Source organism: Nannospalax galili, unplaced genomic scaffold (genome assembly GCF_000622305.1).
Source record: "Nannospalax galili isolate Female #2095 unplaced genomic scaffold, S.galili_v1.0 scaffold1918, whole genome shotgun sequence".
NCBI lineage: Eukaryota > Metazoa > Chordata > Mammalia > Rodentia > Spalacidae > Nannospalax > Nannospalax galili.
Window position 1 is genome coordinate 191502 of NW_008340676.1, and position 20781 is coordinate 212282.

The 20781-nt window shown below is 43.1% G+C and overlaps 1 protein-coding gene across 1 annotated transcript in view; it reads right to left on the reverse strand.

Moving 5' to 3' along the window:
* Ubr2 (ubiquitin protein ligase E3 component n-recognin 2) overlaps window positions 1-20781 on the reverse strand; it is a gene marked incomplete at its 5' end in the record, with an annotated part of 73374 nt that overhangs the window by 21383 nt on the left and 31210 nt on the right. The window contains 11 exon segments of the mRNA XM_008835757.3: window positions 1430-1578; window positions 4084-4162; window positions 5658-5761; window positions 6780-6941; window positions 7864-7957; window positions 11519-11718; window positions 12619-12797; window positions 13437-13517; window positions 13627-13736; window positions 17731-17833; window positions 19728-19882. Coding sequence (XP_008833979.1) covers window positions 1430-1578; window positions 4084-4162; window positions 5658-5761; window positions 6780-6941; window positions 7864-7957; window positions 11519-11718; window positions 12619-12797; window positions 13437-13517; window positions 13627-13736; window positions 17731-17833; window positions 19728-19882 — 1416 coding nt within the window.

The window sequence follows — 20781 nt, forward strand, 5'->3', positions numbered from 1 at the left end:
CCTTGGAAATTTTGTATGTATATACTATATAATTTTTTTAAGTTAAAAAATTGATTCTATCATAACTTCACGATAAGACCCTATTGCTGAAGATACTGCATACATGAGCTGTAGAACAAACAGGGGAAATCAAGCTGGTGCTGACTTTGGAGCCTCATCTCTACTGGCTAATGTCCACAGTGCTGGAAGGGGCTGTTCAAGCTATCTGAAGAGAAGATGTATGCCTTACCCAGCTGTGAATCCAGAGAGCTACAACTGGCCTGGCAAGTATGAACAGTGGCATGAATATTACGGGAGTAACCAACCACTTTCTAATTGGATGTTTCAAAGGATGGAGTCCATGTCTGACACTGATATCAGGCCTAGTAACCTGAGGTTAGAAAACTCACAGGACATAGTGGAAAGCCTAATACTATTATTATGCTAAACAGATATAGTATTAAACTGACTCTTAATGTTATATTCATAGATTAATACATCCCTTAACTCTCAGCAGAGAAGCTTCCTTATACAGCAGATGGTGATTAACACAGAGACCCACAACTGGCTAATGTGCAGAGAATATAGGCTACAGACTGCTTATCCCTGAATAGGACACCTATATCAAACCTTGGCCTCCCAAGACACAGGGATCATTGTGGAAGAGAGAGTGGAAAGACTGTGAGAGCCAGAGGAGATGGATGATCACAAACAGAGTTTTCCATACAGCTGGTCAGTTACACATAGGAACTCACAGCAATGGTGACAGCATGCACAAGACCCACATAAGCACAAGCCAGTCAAAATCCTACCTCAGACATGGGGAAGAAACCCCAACCATACCTAAGGAACTACTGGCAACCAATGGCTGCTGGGAGGGGAGAGTCAGTCTTGACTAAAGGCAACATTCTTGGTAGGTTGACCAGACTCAGGTGGATGAACCCACACTGAAGGGCATTTGGGAACACAAACCTGACTCTTTAGGCTTTAATATATATATTAGGGTACAGGAGAATGGGTGGAGAGTAGTAAGGGGTTGAGAAGATAGAGGCAGGGGTCTAAATATGATCAAAACATAGTATATGAAATTCACAAAAAAATCAAGTAAAAAAAGGGAAAAAATTTGTTTCTGCAGAGAATGCAATTTCATTAGGCTTTAGCATCTTTAAGTCATCTCACTCGAATTAACTGTGGATGAAAAAGAAACAACAACAACAAATAATCTAGAGACTCCTTAACTAAAGGCAGCCACGACGACCACCTAAATGCATTCTTTCTCTGCTTGCTGTGTCTGTTTATAAGCTGTCAAACCAGCACCTGCCAGCATACTCCTGTTCCCATTTCAGCCTCTCTGCTACCTTACACTGCTGTCCACACAAACCCAGATTTGAAGCACATCTCTAATCAGCATGTGCTGTGACTTAAGGGGGCATAGCTGGGAGAGTCTCACCTGTGCTCTGGATGGTGTACGCACAGCTCCCCCAGCACATGATGGGCACACGGGGGTCATCTTCATTGGGATGAACCTTCAGGCCCACCTTATAAGTAGCCGTTCCAAATGTTGTCAGCATTTCTTTTATGCTCTCGGAATAAGGGTTCCTGAAACAAACATAAACAGGGTTCAAAAGTATGTACTCAACACAGATCCAGCTGTGTGCCAAGGGGTCATGAGAGCTAACTGCCTGACTCAGGGGATTTAGGCTCTTTGGATGAGCAGAGAGGCACTGGACTAAAACCAAACCAGGGTATTGGTAGGTCCACAATGTAAGCTATGGAATTTCTGACTCGTCCCTGTGCTGAGAACAGCAGGAATGTACGTCCAGTGCCATGAAGGTCGGCGTTTTGGGTATAGAGCCTCAGTGGAAAGTTGTTCAATACACTGATATTTGGTAGTCCCCACGTCAAAGACTGTTGGTGGATGGCGACCTTACTATGAGGGTCACATGTCAGCAAGCTCCAACCTGCTCAGCAGGCATCCAGCAAACATTTGTGCTTGATAGCTACCCAAGGACCAGAAACCCTGAAGGAAAGCATCAAAGAGATGAACTAAAGCAGAGAAAAAGAAGGCAAGGCTGGGAATGGCTCATCAGAGTATGTGAGCAAGGCCCCCGGTTCAATTCTTAGCATGGGCAGGGGGCAGGGTGACTCAGGCAAAAACAGTTTTTGAGAAAATTAGAGGCCAAGTCCAAAAAGGCTGACAGCAAGCCAACTGTAGGACCACTTCACAGAACACAACGGAAGCTCCCCAGAGAGACCCAGAGAAACCACACAAACGCAGAACTGAAGACACAAGAGACTGGAAGAGTTTACAGAAAACTCTGCCAAATGAGTGAGAAAAGATACACACCAAAAAAGGATATCAGAAGGGTTTCAAACATTAGAGACAAGACAAGATCACAGCAGCCCCCAAATCAGTTAAGTGACAGGACAGGGATCTGAATGGCAGTCATTTCTCAAGAGCTGCTTCCAGTAAAACAGTGGCTTCAGAATACAGAGGAAGAACCTGGGCCACAGTGCACCCCATAATCCCGGCACTGGGGAAACTGAGGCTATATGAGGCCAGTGTGGATACACAGCAAGACCCTGCCTCAAAAACTCGAAAAAACCAAACCAAACATAAAACCTCCAACAAACAAAACCAACAAACCCAACCAACCAACTAAACAGCACATATTCAAATTATCAAAGGAGTACATAGACGTATTATATACGACACTGAACACCACAATTTAATATCCAGGTACCCTTTCTGAGGAATGTGAGGGGGGCATAGTGCAGAAGAGGGAGTGAATTAAGAGAGGAAGACACATGTTCAGAAAACAGGAGGCTGGGCATTGGTGACATTTAGTCCCAGCACTCAGGAACCAAATGCAGGCAAACCTCTGTGAGACTGAAGCCAGCCTGGTCTACAGAGTGAGTTCCAGGTGAGCTGGGGCTACAAAACAAACCAAAAGCAAGAGGAATACAGCCAAAGACAGTCACAAGGACAGCCGTGCCCTGGCCTGATTGGTGCAGGAAGACAGAGAGGCCTCCAGGACAGAAGAGCTTCTGACAGGTCTGAGCACTTGGAAAAACATGATGGACCTCACTGCTCAGGACACTAAGGGTAAGAGAAACACAAGGCAACTGCCAACTGTGGGAGACAGACCTAAGAGCAGACAGTGGTGACATGCGAATTATTAGCAAAAAAAAAAACCTGATGACCGATTTAATCCAAAACTGCAATGCAAATTGTTTTGACAAAAAAAGGAAAAAAAGATAAGTGAATTCAAAACATGAAAGTAGGGTTGGGTGTAGTTTGGTGGAGGCTTGCCTGGCATGCATGGGGCCCTGGGTTCAATACCCACCCAGCAAAGAGTTTAATAAAAAAAACAAATAAATAAAGGAGGGTAGGAAGAATTTGGATGTAAATAGTAGGAGAGACAAGCTTAGAGGACAGGACGGAGGGAGGCCCAGGAAGCAGAGGTCAATACTTTCTCCATGGACGCCTCCTAGGTCTGCTTTTACTGGGTTACTTAGTACACAACAGGCAAGTCCAGTCTTTACATGGAGTATGTCACTGCACCCTCTCATTTGCCTCTCATTCCAGATGAAGGAAATGAGATACATACAGGTTAAGGAATTTGCTCAAAGTCATACAGCTAATAAGCAGCAGTGGCAAGCAACTTCCCACTGAAACCCAAGTTGTACTTTGTAACTAATTGGCCAATGGGTAGGAGAGGGTGGAGCAGTCTGGTTCAGAATATGGGTTACTAAGAGTTTGGTGCATACCTAGGAGGAAGGTGGAAGTCAGAAGTCAGAAGGAAGCCCAGAACTTGGGAAGCTGAGGGACCTGAATGAAGACATCCCAATGAGACATCATGGAGTCAAGTACTGGGACACAGTAGCAGGTCATATGCTGGTCAGAGTGAAACCTACCACACAGCTCCTCTGTGTTTCTCAGTTACCACAATCAATATCAGCTAGTGCTTAAACCTCGGCATTCAAGATCCGACCCTGACATGCTTTGCCCTCTGGCCTGCCAAATCAGACCCCTGCCAATTGCTGACTTAACTCTTCATTTCAAATGGGCCAGATTTAAAAGAAATAACACCACACACTCACTTCGGATGAAAATCAGGCCTAAAGCCTTCAGGAGGCTGGAATTCATTCATATTTTCTGCATTCTTCGAAGATGCTGGATCTACAGAAACAGGCATTGTACATTATTGTTCAACACACCACAGTATTTTATATATTTGTCATTTTTTTTTAAACTTGAAAAAATTCTCATTAATACAAGCTAGCACACTACATGCAAAGCACAAGTGCTGCTCTGGTTCACCAGGCACTTTCCTCAGTGGCCCAGGCCTCTGTTAGCACAGGCACCAGAACACAGTCAAGAGGATGGTACTGTGCACGAGTGAAAATCAATGACCGAACCCTGCCCACATTGCTTTCATACAGGCCATGAGGGCAGTACGGGCCTAGCAAACTTGGGCCTTTGGTACTGCCAACAATAAGTTGATTCTGCCTGCTGAGAACCAATACTAACTTTTCAACAGTTTCATCTTCCCATCTGGGAGAAATAGAGCTTGAGTTCTCGAGAAAAGAGTAATGCCAGAAAGTTAATGCAGTTTACTAAAATAGAATCAAGTTACTGATTTTATTTTTTTGAAACTTTGTCTTGCCATGTAGCCCAGGTTGGTCTCTAAATAATGAGCCTCCTGCCTCAACCTCCCCAGTGCTGAGGTTAAAAGCATGTGCCACCATAACTAGCTTAAATGTCTTTAAAAGTGGGAGGTTTCATTTTTTAATACGTAGAAAAAGATTCACTTTATTCATGTGTATGTGTGTGTATTCGCATGCATGTGTGGTGCCCTCAGAGGCCAGAAGAGGGTGTTGGATCCCTAGGAGCTGGAGTTACAGACAGTTGTGAACTGCCTGACATGGGTGGTGGGAACTGAACTCAGGTTCTACCCAAGAGCAGCCAGTGCTCTTCACTGCTGAGCCATCTCTTAGCTCCTTATTTTTATTTATTCATTTTCTAAAAATATTTTATTATTTTTATTTTATCTGTATTATGAGTGTATTGTCTGAATGTATGTAAGTGTATCTGTGTTCATGCAATGCCCACAGAGGTCAGAATAGGGTTTTGGATCCCCTGGAACTGGAGTTCTGGGTGATAATTAGCTGCCATGTGGGTGTTAGGCACTGCAAGAGCTCTTAAATGGTGCTCTTAAATGCTGAGTCATCTCTCCATTCCCAGCTCCTTTTGCATTTCATTTTATTTTTCCATTTTGAGACAGGGTCTCCCTGTAGCCCCAGCTGACCTGGAACTCACTATGTAGACCAGGCTGGCCTTGAACTCACAGAGATTTGCCTGCCTCTGCCTTTAAAGGTGTGCACCACCATACCTGGCTCCAGTTCCTTATTTTTAAATACTTTAAAACAATTCTTTTCTGAACATACATTTTCCAATCAACTTAGATCTTGAAGGGAAACAAGTTATCAGGGCTGGTGAGATGCTCACTGGTTAAAGGCACTTACTGTTAAACCTGACAATCTCTGGAACCCGCATGGTGGGAGCAGAGAATCAGCTCCCGAAGCTGTCCTCTGACCTCCACGTGGTATACAGCCTACAAATATCCACCCACCACAAACTTCAAATCAAACCAAACCAGGTTAATGAAACTTACTGGGAGTACTTTCTTCTTTCCTAAGAGCCTGTAATGCTTTGATCTGCAGAGACACTGTTCTAATCCACTGGATCAGATTTGGTTGGTCTGAAAAATCTAATCTCCTAGAAAAGATTACAAAAATATTTAATTCTTTATTGTTGTTGCTTAATTTAAGATACAAAAGCTCTCTTAAATTATCATACACACATTTTAGACATACTTTAAATATTTGAGGGAAAAACAAAACAAGTAGGGAGAAAATTTATTACATTAAAAAAAAATCAGGGGCTAGCAAGATGGTTCAGTGGGTAACGGTGTTTACCACTAAGTCAGATGACCTGAGTTCAATTCCTGGGACCCACATGGTGGTAGGAGAGAGCTGTCTTCAGTAGGTTGTCAGACTTCCACATGCACATGTGTGCATACATACAAAAAACAAAAAAAAAGTAAAAAAAAAAAAAAAAAAAAAAAAATCAGAGTATGGGCTGAAGATATGGCTCAGTGGTAGAACACTTGCCTACATGTGTGAAATCATGGGTTCAATCCCAGCACTGAAGTTTTCAAAAGCTGGAATAGACATTACCCGATGGAAATGACACTACATTATGATGAATGATGTTAACAACATCGAGAAATTTTCATTTTTTTTTGGTAATGGAATTTGGGAGAATTTCCGAAATGTCCCAATCACTACTGCCAGTAACATTTACCAAGTGCTTATTAAGTGACAAGAGTCTCAGTAAAGCATTTCCAGTAAGATGCTTACAATGCTACATTTACTGTTCTATGTATTACTGTCCCAATTATCAAGATGAGAAAACTGAGGATAAAATAATTTAGTACTACTTACCTTTTTAAAAAACATATTTTATTATTTTTACGTGTATGAGTGTACTGCCTGCATGCATGCAAGTGCACCTGTGTCATGCAATGCCCACAGAGGTCAGAAGAGGGAGGGCATCAGATCCCCTAGAACTGGAGTTATAGATGGTTGTTAGCCACCATGTGGTTGCTGGGAACCGAACCAGGGTCTGGGAACCACTACTCAGTCACCAACGAGCCAAACTCCCTCTGCTTCATTATTCTGTGTCATGTTCCAGAAGACCATCTCTTTGCTACAGGTGTCACAGCAAACCTCACCTGCTAAGGACATTTCTTGGGGGAAGCAGGAGAGGAATGACGGTGTTGCTCAAGCACTCGCATAGTGGGCAGAGGAACTCCCCATGCTCTACGTCATAGCTGGTGTGTAAGCGCAACCTCTGTTGCCTTCGCTGTTCTTTAGCTTGAACGGAATCAAAATACCTTCACAATTAGAGAACATGAGGTATCAAAGTCAGTGTCATTTATGTCAATGAGAGGTGCAAGTGTCAACATTTCAAATCATTTTTCTCATGAACAATTAAAAAATAAACAATCTGCAATGAATTCAATGGCCGTAAACACTAACAGGATGATTTCTGAGTTGGTTTTGTTTTCAAAAGGAATTAAGAGTTCTAGCATAAAAACGTAAAAAATGACTGACTGGTAAATAAGCATTTGGATAGTGGGAACAGACAGTCCTTGGGGCACTGGTCTGGCCACTTCCTCAAGGCTGATAGCCACTTGTCTGGCCTGGTGGGTGTAGTGCTGGGTAACAGCATTGACTTGCTGGTTTTGAGACATGCACAAAGCACCAACACAGATCAAGTTTAGGGATTTCTACCTCAGCACAGGAGTCACTACTATCCTGGGAGCAACAAAGGAAGTACTAACATCTTTGGGATCAAGAGCTCTCCACCCTGGGCCCGAAGAAAGAACACTCCTCAGGCAGGCCCAACATCCTGTGTCCTTCCAGCTTGTTACCTACAGAAACCCAGTCCCTTCTTCGGAGGGTAAAGAAGGGACTCTGATACAAAGCCACTTTGAAAACATACTTGACAACATCTGAAGTTTCTAATTACTCCTTTACATTTATTACAAAGCAAATGATCTGTTATTTATTTGGCAAATACAGGGAGTTTTTTTCTTTTTTTTCCGGAGCTGAGGACCAAACCCAGGGCCTTGTGTTTGCTAGTCAAGCACTCTACCACTGAGCTAAATCCTCAACCCCAAGGGAGTTTTTTTTTTTTTTTTTTTTTTAACTCTTTAATTCTTTTCATTCCCTCTCCCAGAATGGAATTTTCCTTACTTTAAAATTCAATTTTTAGTCTTCTGATAAGCCGCTCTTGACTAATACATAAATTACCTTTGCCAACAATGCGCATGCATAACGTGCCCACAGCTACCAGTGTGTGTTCCACAGGACAGATCTGGATGCATGAATAACGGATCGTATTTTTCTGCATTACAAAACAAATAATCAAAAATCAAAACAAAGCAAAAGAACCAAGCATTTAATCTTCCTATAACATTTCCACCTTTGAATCTGTGAAACATTGGACAAGGACTTGCAAACTTGAAATAAAATTTGAACTTATCCTTCTGATTTTAGGTATCAATAATCTAGGCAAGACCCTGGATTATTTTGGAGGCAAGATTACTAATTTTCATCACCCTGAGGATATCACACAGCCTTGAATTGTAATTGTATCAAGTTACTGGTCCTCCTAACTGTGCGCTCTCCATCTGTGGATTTAATCAAATCAGATCCAAACATCCAGAGGAAACCCTGTATCTGTGCTGACATGCCCAGACTTGTGTCCCTGTCATTATTCTCTGTACAATACTTACAGCAGCAAGTTATACAACACTGAAAGTGTAACTAAGGGATGGAGTTGATAGGAAAATGTGCAAAGGTCACACACAAATACTATGCTATTTAAACAGTGACTTTGTTTCTTTCCCAGTGCTGGGGATGATGCAGACCCTCATTCCTAGTAGGCAAGTGCTCTACCAACTGAGCTCCATCCCCAGCACGATGCCATCTTATACAAGGGACTTGAGTGTGCATGGGTTTTTGTACCTATGGGGTACCAATCAGTATAGATAATACAGGATGGATGATGATACATGTCCAAAACTTTGGTCACTGAGAGATTCCAATTCTATCAAGCCCTCATGTCCCGAGCTCAAAGTAAAAAGGATAAAGGACGTGTTGAGGCAAAGCATCACATGATAGCCCAGGCTGGCTTTGAACTCAGACAGTCCTCCTGCCTCAGCTTCCTGAGTGCAGGGATTACAGATCTGAGTCAAGATACCTGGCTTGGAGGCTGCCTTCACTGTGTTCAGTGAAGCTGGGTTACAATTCTAATAAAAAAGATGTTTTAGCATTAATGGGAGCTCCCTAACAGAGTCTGTAAACAGACACCGATTTGGAGCATGACAGTCCCTACAAAAGAATCCAAGTGACAACACAATATCCAAGTCCATACCAGATCAGGTGGAATAAAAGGAATTCAGTCTTTCGTTTCAGTGATAATTTTTATACTCAAGGAGAGAAAAAAAGAAGGCAAACAAGATGTAAGTCCATCTTCTTTTGCAATTTTTTGAATTCTCTATGTAAACAGTATACTTTTGAAATTCTCTAAAGTACTCTAGAATTTCTTTTCTTTTTTTTTTTGGTCTTTTTGAGACAGAGTCTTCCTGTAGCCCCAACTGGCCTAGAACTCACTATGTAGACCAGGCTGGCCTGGAGCTCAGAGATCCACCTGCTCCTGCCTCCACCACACCCGGCTCACACACTAGAATTTATTATTTTTATAGTAGGACAGTAGAAATGTCACAGCATAAAGAAAATCTTTTATGATATAAATTGTGAAGGTATTTAGAAAATTCACTTACAGCTAGCTGAAGTTCCTTATTTCAAGAAGTAATAAATAAAATTTAGAAACTTTATTTTTGGCTTGGAATAAATTTGTAAAATACCTAGTTCAAACAACTTTTTGGGGGGCAGGGGAGCAGGGAAGGCCTCATTATGTAGTCCTGCCTGTCTGGTAACTCCCTCTGCAGACAAACTCAGAGATCCACCTGCCCGTGCATTGCAAATGCAGAGATTAAAGGTGTACACCACTATGCTGGCAAAACCATTTTTATTTTTTATCTATCAGTCCGTCTGTCTATTTATTTTTTGGTCTTTTTCAGACAGGGTCTCCCTGTAGCCCCAGCTGGCCTGGAGCTCACCATGTAGACCAGGCTGTCCTTGAACTCACAGAGATCTGCCTGCTGAGTGCTGTGACTACAGGTGTGTGCCACCACGCCTGGCTTGCAGAACCATTTTTAAAAGATGAAACAGATCCATCTTTCCTAACTAGGGAGCTTCAGGTCACACTGTGAAGGTTTCCTAGAGAAAGTGACCCCCACAAGTGGGCTCTTGAGGACTCTTTACATCCTACAATTCGAAAGGCACTGGGCTACAGAAGTGCTTTAGAAAATCCCAAGACACAGGCCCTACTCTCAAGTTTACTGGGTGCCACAGAAACAGGTATACAGAGAACATGCTGAAAAGCAGACACCAGTGAGCAGTCCGGGTCCCCTACAGGAATGAGGACCTCACCTCCTCAGCTGTCAGCCCTCTCTGAGGGAAAACTATCTCATTTAAGGTGGTATCTCTCTCTAGGGTGCCTGGACTGGTCACACATCAGTGTCAGGGAATAAGCTCAAGTTTCTTTACTGCAACTCAAGACAATTCTGAAGGCTGATTGTTGGGGACCCCTGTTGTGAAGTAGTAGTCTCTCCATGTCTGGACAGCCCATGGGCTCGGTTTCATATGCAGAAGACTCCTTTTCATCAGGGTACCTTCCCGGCATCTTCCTGACTCATCTTTTGAAGTAGCCGCCACAGAAACATGACCTCCGGCTCTGGAAATGCCAGGTTTTCCTGTGTGATTTTTCTGGCAGTCTAGCAGCCTGGCAGGAGCCCACTTCCATATGTAAATAGGGTATCCCACAAAGTACCTATCAGCTAAAGCTTTTACCACTACCCCCACGGTATAAAGTTTCCTGGTTTTCCCTCAATAATTGGAGCTGGATCACTAGGAGCTGGAGCTGGGACACTGAGACTTGGAGCCAAGCAGAGTCACTTAATAAAGAGCTGTAACACGGACTAAGCTGAATCCCGAGTCTTATTGCCTGCAATCCAGTCTCCCCGGAGTCTCCGTAAGCTGCCCTGCTCCTTCCCGTGTGATCCAGTGGCCGGTGGATTTCGCATCTTGAGGAAGTGCACGGGTGAAATTAGGGCGGAACCCGGCCAGGCAAGCCCCGGCAGTGGAGACCCACAGAGACGCGGGAAAGCGGCTGAGAAGGCGGAGCAGACGCCGTGAGACCCACCGCCTTCCAGGTGTGCGCAGGGGACTTGCCACGCTAGCGCGAGACCTTCAGCACCCCAGCGGCGGACAGCGACGCCGTGCGCTACCGGACCGCCACATCTCCAGGTGTGTCTCGGGGCTCTCGGTACTGTCCAGCCTCTCTGCCCAGTTCCGCCTCCATTCATTCCTCTCCATCGATGGTGATCCCAGGCTGTCCCTGATCAATGTCCTCAACAGTGATCTCTGTCTTGAGGGCCTGCTTTTTTGGGAGCCCTGTCTGTGGTGGTATCACTTTCCTAAGTCTGAATCTGACTCTAGGATTGATCCTCACATAGGAAACATGCAGCTCTGTTCTCAATCTGGCTCTATCCACCAGACATCAGCAAATTAGGACTTCATGACTATGTTCATAACTTGGTTCACCAGAATATGTCAACGTGACATCACAAAGAAATCCCTTTTGTGTGATTTAGGCATGATATTTAACCACCTGGAACAGTTCCATAAGCTATCAAGTAGGCAATTCTTATGTAAGTTGCTTGCTAAAGATATCACTAATCCTATAGAATTATAATCAGATTCATGAAACATCCATCATCACCCACTACAGTGACAGGCATACATCACTCACCAGGAGGAGCATGGAGCTAGGACTCACCTGGATCCTGGATGAACTTAGTTCTGTTTTTTGACAGTACAGTTGATCTTTGAACAAATGCTGCCAAGACCATTGCCCTACTCTCTACAGTCACTTCTTGCTCCTCTTGACACAATATGCAGGTAACAAACTGTCTCTGTTCTGGGACTTGAGTTTGTGCTGGGCCCAGTGCTTTAAGTGCCACATCTGAAACCATGGGGCTGCAATAAAAAGGTGCTGAATGTAACAAACGAGCCTCAGGAGTGAGTTTGTTCAGAATCATAAAATAACAGAGTACAGGCAGGCATATGCTGAACACAAGGTTTTGACAACAAGTCTCATGCATATTAAAACCATCTCCTTTAATCCTTACAGCAATCCACTTGTAACAGACCCAGCCTGGAGCAGTCATTCTTTCAGGAATGTCAGAAAATAATTCTTCCAGTGTACACAGGAATTACCTAGAGCCAGAGATTTCATATGTGTGTGTGTGTGTGTGTGTGTGTGTGTGTGTGTGTGAGAGAGAGAGAGAGAGAGAGAGAGAGAGAGAGAGAGAGAGAGAGGAGAGAGAAGTGGAGGTCAGCTTTGGGCAACAGGCCTGGGACTTGATGATTAGGGCAGGCAGGTTGGCTAGTTGGCCAAAGAGCCCCAGGGATCTGCCTGTTTTAATCTCTCCAGCATGTTTCTGAAGTAGATACTTTACTGACTAAGCCATCTTCCTGGTCCTAGAACTAGAGATTCCTAAAACCAATTCCACTAGCTGGAGGCCACAAGGTCTCTCGTTGAGAACCAATGGTTAAGAGATTAAAAAATGTAGCTGGGCATGGTGGTGCATGCCTTTAATCCCAGCATTTGGGAGGCAGAGGCAGGCAGATCTCATAGAGGCCAGCCTGGTCTACATTGTGACTCCAGGCCTCCTGGGGCTATAGAGAGACTCTGTCTCAAAAACAACAATAACAACAGAGATTAAAGATAGATCATCTCACCGGGCGTGGTGGCACATGCCTTTAATCCCAGCACTTGGGAGGCAGAGGCAGGCGGATCTCTGTGTGTTCAAGGCCAGCCTGGTCTACAGGGAGACCCTGTCTCAAAAAAGACCAAAAAAAAAGATCATCTCATACCTGCTGTCAAGAATGGCAGAGGCAGTGGCGTCCAGGTCTAGCGTCTGCTGGAAGAGCTCTTTGTTTTCATCAATGAAGTTCCGTTGCATCTCTGACATCTGAGCCATGATCTTTTCTCGGCGCAGTCTGGCAATCTCTGCCTTTCTCTTTCTCTCAGCTTTGTCTTTGTCTCTTGAGCTCTAAAATGATGCTTTGTTCAATTAGACTGTTACAGGCCACATGCACAATCTTTTCCTCAAAGCAAAAGCATTTGTATTATAAGCGTTAACTAAAAACTATTCTACCATTCTTTTTCTCTCTTTTCTTTTCTTGGTTTTTTGAGACAAGTTCTAGGTGGCCCCAGCTGGCCTGGAACTCGCTATGTAGACCAGGATGGCCTCAATCTCACAGTGATTTAACTGCCTCTGCCTCCTAAATGCTGGCATTAAAGGTGTATATCAACACGTCTGATCCTTTGTCATCTTACTTAAAAGAGTCCACCTAAAATATTAAGGGGGGGGTGGAGGTGCGGGTGAAGGAAACCAGGGGCTGGAGAGATGGCTCAGTGGTTAAGAGCGCTGGCTGCTCCTGCAGAGGACAGCACCTACATGGTGGCTAACAACCATCTGTAACTCCAGTTCCAAGGGATCTGATGCCTTTTCTGACATCCCGAGGGCACTGCACGACATGGGTGCACTTACACACATGCAGGAAATACACACACACACACACACACACACACAGAAGTAAACCAGAAAATTTCTCCAAGCTAATATAAATAATGGCATATGTTTCTGAATTTAAGTGGTTGTAAATGATATCAACTACCAACTTACTACCTCTTCCATTATGTTTCCTTCTGTCTCTACCACAGGACTTGTGGACGAACTCTCTCTGATCTTCTTTATTGCATTAAATGTCTAAAAAGAAAGATCTTGGTTATGCTGAAGTCACAAAGCATCGTCTCTATGTACAGGTAACAAATACTTAATGTTTCTCACAAGAAGCAAAGCAATGTGGAAATGTTACCTTTAATATCCACCTAATCATGTCTTTGTGGACTTCTAGGGAGGGAGCATTCTGCAGCGTCTCCAGCATCGCTAGGATGCTTGGAGAATTGTTTGGCGGTTCGCCAGGTTCTAAGGAGGAGAAATAAAGGCACATTAACAGTTAACACTTCACGGCACTTATTCCTACAAAAAGATAAATGAAATTGCTTATAATACCTGCTGCCTATCATCTGAGCAGAGCTCTTAGACTGGTGTGTGTTCATATGAGTGTGTAAATGTGCATGGGAAGCCAGAGGTCGATATGTCCAATACTGTTCTCCATCTTTTTATTTTTCATTTATATTTATTTTGGGTGGGGGGCAGGGTCTCACTATGTAGCCCTGGTTGGCCTGGGTCTCACTAAGTAGAACCAGGCTGGCCTCAAACTCAGAGATCTGCCTATCTCTGCCTCTGGAGTGCTGGTATTACAAGTGTGTGTCACAACACCTGGCTCCACCTTATTTTTTGGGACAGGACGTCCTACTGAGCCCAGAGCTGACTGGGCTAAACTAGCTGGCCAGCAAGCCCCTGGGATGTCTCTGCCTCTCAGTGGTAGGATTATGGGTGTGTGCTGCCATACACTTTACCAACTGAGCCATTTTCCTAGCTACCAGGTCATAGACTTGATTTATACTTCTTCAGAATATATCTGTATTTTACAAGTTGCCAACATATAGAATTCTTAATTGAAGGCTGCCTTCTTATTCCAAGTAACTAATTTAACATAACTTTGATGAAAATCAAATCAAAACCCACTTGGAAGAGCCAGTTCAAGTGAAAGTTTGTAAGACTAGAAATGAATTAGGACTATGAGGCACTGATACGCATAACTTCATTTATTTGCTTGAACCCTTTCTTTAATAAAAATGAGATTCAAGCTGGGAATGGTGGTGCATGCCTTTAATTCCAGCACTCAGGAGGCAGAAGCAGGCAGAATTCTAGTAGGTCAGCCTGATCTACATAATGAGTTCCAAGTCAGCTAATGCTAGAGGGAGACCCTGTCACAAAAACAAAAAAACAAAAATCCCCAAATTAAATAAATAAAAGGGAGATTCAAAATACAATTTCTTCCCCCTGTACATTTATTACTTATTTGAAGAAAAGATAAAAGTCAAGTTCATTTAATTTAATACTAGCGAAATTACTCTGTAGTCAAAAATGTCCAATTATTGATTTTCTTGATTTAAGTGTTGCCATTTTGGCAAAATGTTCCTTTTTCCTAGGAGGGAAAAGGATTGAATTATGTGATTTAAAAAAAAACAAACAAAAACTATTCTGCTGGGCTTGCTGGTGCACACCTTTAATCCCAGCACTGGGAAGGCAGAGGCAGGTGGATCTCTGTGAGTTCAAGGCCAGTCTGGTCTACATAGTGAGTTCCAGGACAGCTGGGGCTACAGGGAGACCCTGTCTTAAAAAGACCGCCCCCACCCCCAAAATTCTTTCAGATCTAAATTCTGTGGCTGTGCATTAGAGATTTGACTCTAGATGAGGAGAGGTTTCTTTGAAAAGAGTGTATCCAAGAGATCAAGTGGAAATAGCTGTTTAAAGAAGAAACAAGGTGAAAAGAGACAGATTGAGATCTTTTTCTTGCTTTTGGTGTGTGTCATGTTCATGTACATGTGTGCAGGTCAAGGCTGATGTTGGGTGTCTTCCACCGTTACTCTTTACCTTACATAAAAAGCAGGGTCTCTCGATGAATCCAGAGCTTAGCTCACCATGCTGGCCAGTCTGGCTGGCCAGCTAGCCCTAGTGATCCCATCCCTACCTCCCACACGCTGGGATTACAGGTGGCCACTATGCTTTTACATGAGTTCTGGGGATTCAAATTATGGTCCTCAAGCTTGTGCAGCAGGTGCTTTACCCACCGAGCCACGCCCCATCCCCACCTCCCAAAGCTGACACAATGATACGTGATGAATAGATTTGGGGCATTCTCTGCGTTATCCAGAAATGAAGGCACTGGAGATAAGAAGGCAGAAGATGGTGTGAAGTAAGGAAAAGCACCACAGAGGAAGAACTTGGAGGCTGTTGCTGTGAAGAGCAGCGCAGCAGCTTCCTTGCTGCTCTCCTGGACATGGACGGAAGCAAGCCCAGGGTGACGGACAGGACTGCTTCCCCTCCCCACCTGCCCTTGCAGAACAGAGGACTAGCACTTATCACTGAGGAAGAAATGGAACCAAGTAAAGTTAGAGAAACAATCCTTTTGATCCAGTGCCTCCTCCATTCCCACCACAGCACCATGAGCCCATGAACACCCCAAAATGGGTGATTACAAGTCTGGCTAGACAAGTACGAGTTGAGCCTGGTCATCTTTTGGGCCAGAGACAGACACAGAAACTTGAATGCACAAGGTGCCATGGACTGAAAGTGACATAATCCGACATCCTCCCTGAAAACAATATAAGTAATTGTAAAACACTGAACAAAAATCCACAAGATTAAAAACAACAAACCCTAAGTAAACAAAAGATTCAAAGTCGCCACACTTGAGGGTAACAGGATGTCTGCTTATTCTGGAAACAATTTAAAGGCTCTGTGCAGTGGCACATGCCTTTAATCCCAGCAGTCAGGAGGCAGAGACAGGTAGATCTGAGTCTGAGGCCAGCTACGTCTACATTGCGAATTCCAGGCTAGCCAGGGTTACACTGTGAGACCCTGTCTCAAAAACAAAACAAAAAAGGGAAATACAATGATGTCTATAACAAATGGTTCAAAAAGGTGACCAAACATACCAAAATACTAAGTAGTGAATCCTGGTGGTATGGATAGAACTCTTTCAGTTTCTATCACACACACACACACATGAATATGTAAATGTACATGTATGTTTGTAAAAAAAATTGTGTGTATATGTGATGCTGAGGGATGAACTCAGGATTGACTGAAAATTAAAAAAATAAAAAAAGCCAGAAACAAAACCAAAACCAAAAGTCCCTGGCCCTTTTAAAGTCACATCACTTTATATAGAGTCCAATCCTGATTCTGAACACAGTAGACTCTCATGTCTTCATAAGATAACAGGTAAAGAGGGAATCCTGATGACATATCCTAGAGACAGATCTAAGTGCCACACCAATTTCATACAGGGACCACATGGCAACTGAGCTCCTGCGACACCAATTTCACTTGAACTTAACCAAATGTCCAAGAAGTGATCACCTACAGCATTTCAAACTGAAGACTCTTCGTTATTTTTTGCTGTTTGTGAATTAAAATTTCTGTATCTTGGGGCTGGAGAGATGGTTCAGCAGTTAAGAGTACTGATTTCTCTTGCAGAAGACCCGAGTTTGACTCCCAGGACCACATGGTGACTAACAACTGTCCTTAACTCCAGGTCCAGGGGATCCAACGTCCTATTCTGACCCCTGCAGGTATTGTGCAACATGGGCACACTTACATACTTGCAGGTAATATACACTCAAAAACACATGAAAAAATAATAAATAAAAAAATTTCTGTATCTTAAGTATATATAGTCCCTAAGTATTTTCATATTAGGACCTAGTAACACATAACATTTCATATGCAATGTCATATATACATACATACACACACACATTTTTTTTTTTTTTTTGGAGACAGGGTCACATTATGTAGCCCTGGCTGGCTTGGAACTTGCTATGTAGACCAGGCTGGCCTCTAACTCAATAGATTTGCCTGCTTTGGCCTCCCAAGTGCTGGTGTCCCTATACCCAGCTTATTAATATGCAGTGTCTTTAATACAAAGTACCTAAGTATTTTTCTATCCAGATCTAATACAGTATCACTAATACACAGATGAATAAAAGAGCCTCAAATATTTAAATTCAGTATTACCCAGTCTGAATTTATTACACAAGACAGGCTATGAGAGATGATTTGAATTCATTAGCTCTTAGGCCAGGCATGGTGGTGCATACCTTTAAACCCAGGACTTGCGAGGCAGAGGCAGGTGGATCTCTGTGAGTTCAAGGTCAGCTTGGTTTATATAGCGAGTTCCAGGCCAGCTGGGGCTACAGGAAGACCAAAAAGAAAAAGGGAAAAAAAAAAAAAAAAAAAAAAAATCCACTAGCTCTTGCTAGCTCTGTGTCAAGCGAGTACATACTTGAGATCTTCTGAGTGAAGGTGAGTGTCACCACGTGCTCATCCACGGCGTTCTCTAAGTGCTGCTTTTCTTCTTGTAGTGCCATTCCAATCAAATGTAGCACCTCAAAAAAAAATTCTTAATGTTTAATAAAAAAACCAAAAATGAAAAAAAACCCCGCCAAACCAAGTACTTATAAGAAATTAAAAAAAAAATCACTATTGAAAAAAGAGAAATCAAAGACTAAACATAATTTTAAAAAAGAGAGAAATCAAAGACTAAACATAGCAAAACCAATTCTGAATTTGTTCATTACATTGAAAAGGTGAGGCTTATATTGTAACAGAGAACTCTTGGCAAGGAAACATTTTCCAGTTCAGTGAGGAAGAAATTTCAAATGCAAATTCCTAGAGTCATCTATAATTACTACAAAGTATGACCAAGCAAGTCACATAATATATATAATTCCCAGCATTGTTTCATACCTACACTATAGCCTTGAAAAACAACCTCTAGCAGCCAGTGGCCAAATGATGGAACTTAAGGCATCTAGAGTGTAATGATCCAGTCTGCTGTTCGATTCTTTCTGAGGACTGAATCTTATCATCTGAACTAGAGATCCACTTTCATCTTGAGGCACACAGTCCATTAAATGTTCCTAGTCTTCTGTGCATCTCACAAAAGCTCCGTATCAGATTCTTAAATGGAAGCACGCGGGGCCTGCTGGTCTGTTCACTGCACTGATCTTGCTTCCAAGTTTTGAGGGGATGGGTATGCACATAGACAGAGGGCGACTGGCTCTCTAGGACTTGGAAGAGCTAGGTGAGTCTGGGCGACACAGATCTGGTTAGAAGGCAAATGTGGTTCACTCTTGCTCCATCACTCCCACAATCCCTTTCTCATGTCACACTGACTCTCCAGGATACCACAGCTCTGCTTTTCCATCCTAGCCATGTTTATAAAGGGGCGGGAGTGTAAGTATACACACACCTTACCCAGTGAGATACTTAAGCCTGCTGAGATAATCCAGAGTGGTAGCTGCAGAGGGAAGCTTGCCTTCATCTGAGTCCTTGGCTTTATTGCTCTCAAGCTGCATTCTCCCAGGAAAGCCCTCAGAGATGATGCCATCATCTTTAACCTAGAAGTAAACTGCTTCCCTCTAGAGTTCTGAGGTTATAAGTACTGTGAGTTGAGTGCCTAGCATAGAGTAAGGCACAGAGTAGGCATTCTTTCAACTGAGGAACAAGGTCACTGGTTGAGGAACACAAGAAACTAGAGGAACCTCGCTGAGATTGGGCTTCCTTATCTAGACAACGGATAAGGCAGTGTCTACTCATGGAGCATTGTGCGAATTCACTGACATCATTTAAGAATGACAAAGCTGTGGAGTGAGACGGGAACAACGTTCTACACTTGCCATTGCTGAGTTGACAGGAACCTAAGCTTCTACCTCTCAATTTCTTTAACTGTAAAATATGGATATTGATCAACTTAAAGCTTTTTTTTTTTTTAAAAGGGAATTTAAGAAGGAACATGTGTAAAAGTTAATACATTCGGAGCTGGAGATGGTTAAGAGCACTGGCTGCTCTCATAGAATACCTGGGATTGGTTCCCAGCACGATGTGGCTAACCATCAGTAATTCCAGTTCCAGGGATCTGATGCCCAATTCTGGCCTCCATGGACACTACATGCATGCAGTGTACTTAAATACAAGCAGGCAAAACACTGAGACACATTAAAACAAAAACAAACAAAAACAAAAACCTACTATACCCTGTCAGTACTACACATGCAAAGACCAGGACCAGGACAGGCTGACTAATGGGCCCAGGTAAACATAACCATGTGGCATGAAAGTATCTGCCAGGCACACATTTTCATTGTTAGAGACAAAATAAGTGACAACATGCTATGTTACAAATTAAGATAATAAAGCATACTATGGCCCTACTTTTTCTGGGTATTGAGACCGACCAGAGATTTTTTAAGTACAAAACTAAAATATAAATAAACCTACCCTTTGCAGCATGGACTCTGACCAGGCATACCCATGGTGCTCTATGGCCCACTGCAGTATCGTTCCCATGATGTATAACATGACGTCAGACTGTAGAATGTTAACCAGACTTGCAAATAAAGGGCAGAACGGAGGCAAAACCGGAGGGGGAAGTGCTGGAAATAAAGTTGTTAGGAACATATTTAAAGAAATGATCCTGTTGCTGGGTACTTTTGATAGTCTTCCTTCAGAGACTTCATCAGCACATCCCTGAGCTGTGGTTTACATTCTCAGTCAGCCAGGACTGCCTTTCTTATCCTCAGAGATGTCTCAAAGCTGAGGTAAAGCCATTAACCTCAAAGTGACTTGGTAGACTCATTTTTTCTCACATGTGGTGTGTATGTGTGCATGTTCACATGTGCATGGGTACATGTGTGAGTGTGGAGGCCCAAGGTTGATGCTGATGTCTTTTCTCATTCTTTCTCTACCTTACACACTGAGGCAGGGTCTCTGCATCTTGGCTAAGTCTACCTAGCCTGCTTGTTCCCATGTGCTAAGATTACAAGTGTGCCAATGTGCCCACCTGGCTTCTTACATGGATTCTGGGGATCCAAACTCTAGTCCTCACACTTGTGTGATAAACCCTTAACCTACTGAGCCATGTCCCCAGCTGGTGCACAGCTTCTATGGACAGTTTCTTTCATTCTTGCCTGGAAATGTTAAAGTCACTGGTCTTTAGAGATCTGTGACGTGACTTGTAAAGCAGACAGGCTGGTAGAGATTGAAGAGGGGTAAGAAGCTGTCCTTTGGCCAAATTTCTTAACCCTGAAACCCTTATTAAAACCCAAGCATCATCCACTATATGCACGTAATAAGTGGGAAAGGGAAAATACCAGTAACGAAATTCTCAGGTATGTATTTTACACAATAGGTCAATTCAAGGCAATGTGAGGATGTTTGGGGCAGTAAGGAGAAGCATTTTTCAATGTGAAGACTATCTCAGTATTACCATACTTATTCCTTTGAGTAGCAGAATGTTCATCTGGAAAGCCTATACTTAAATCTTCTACCCCAC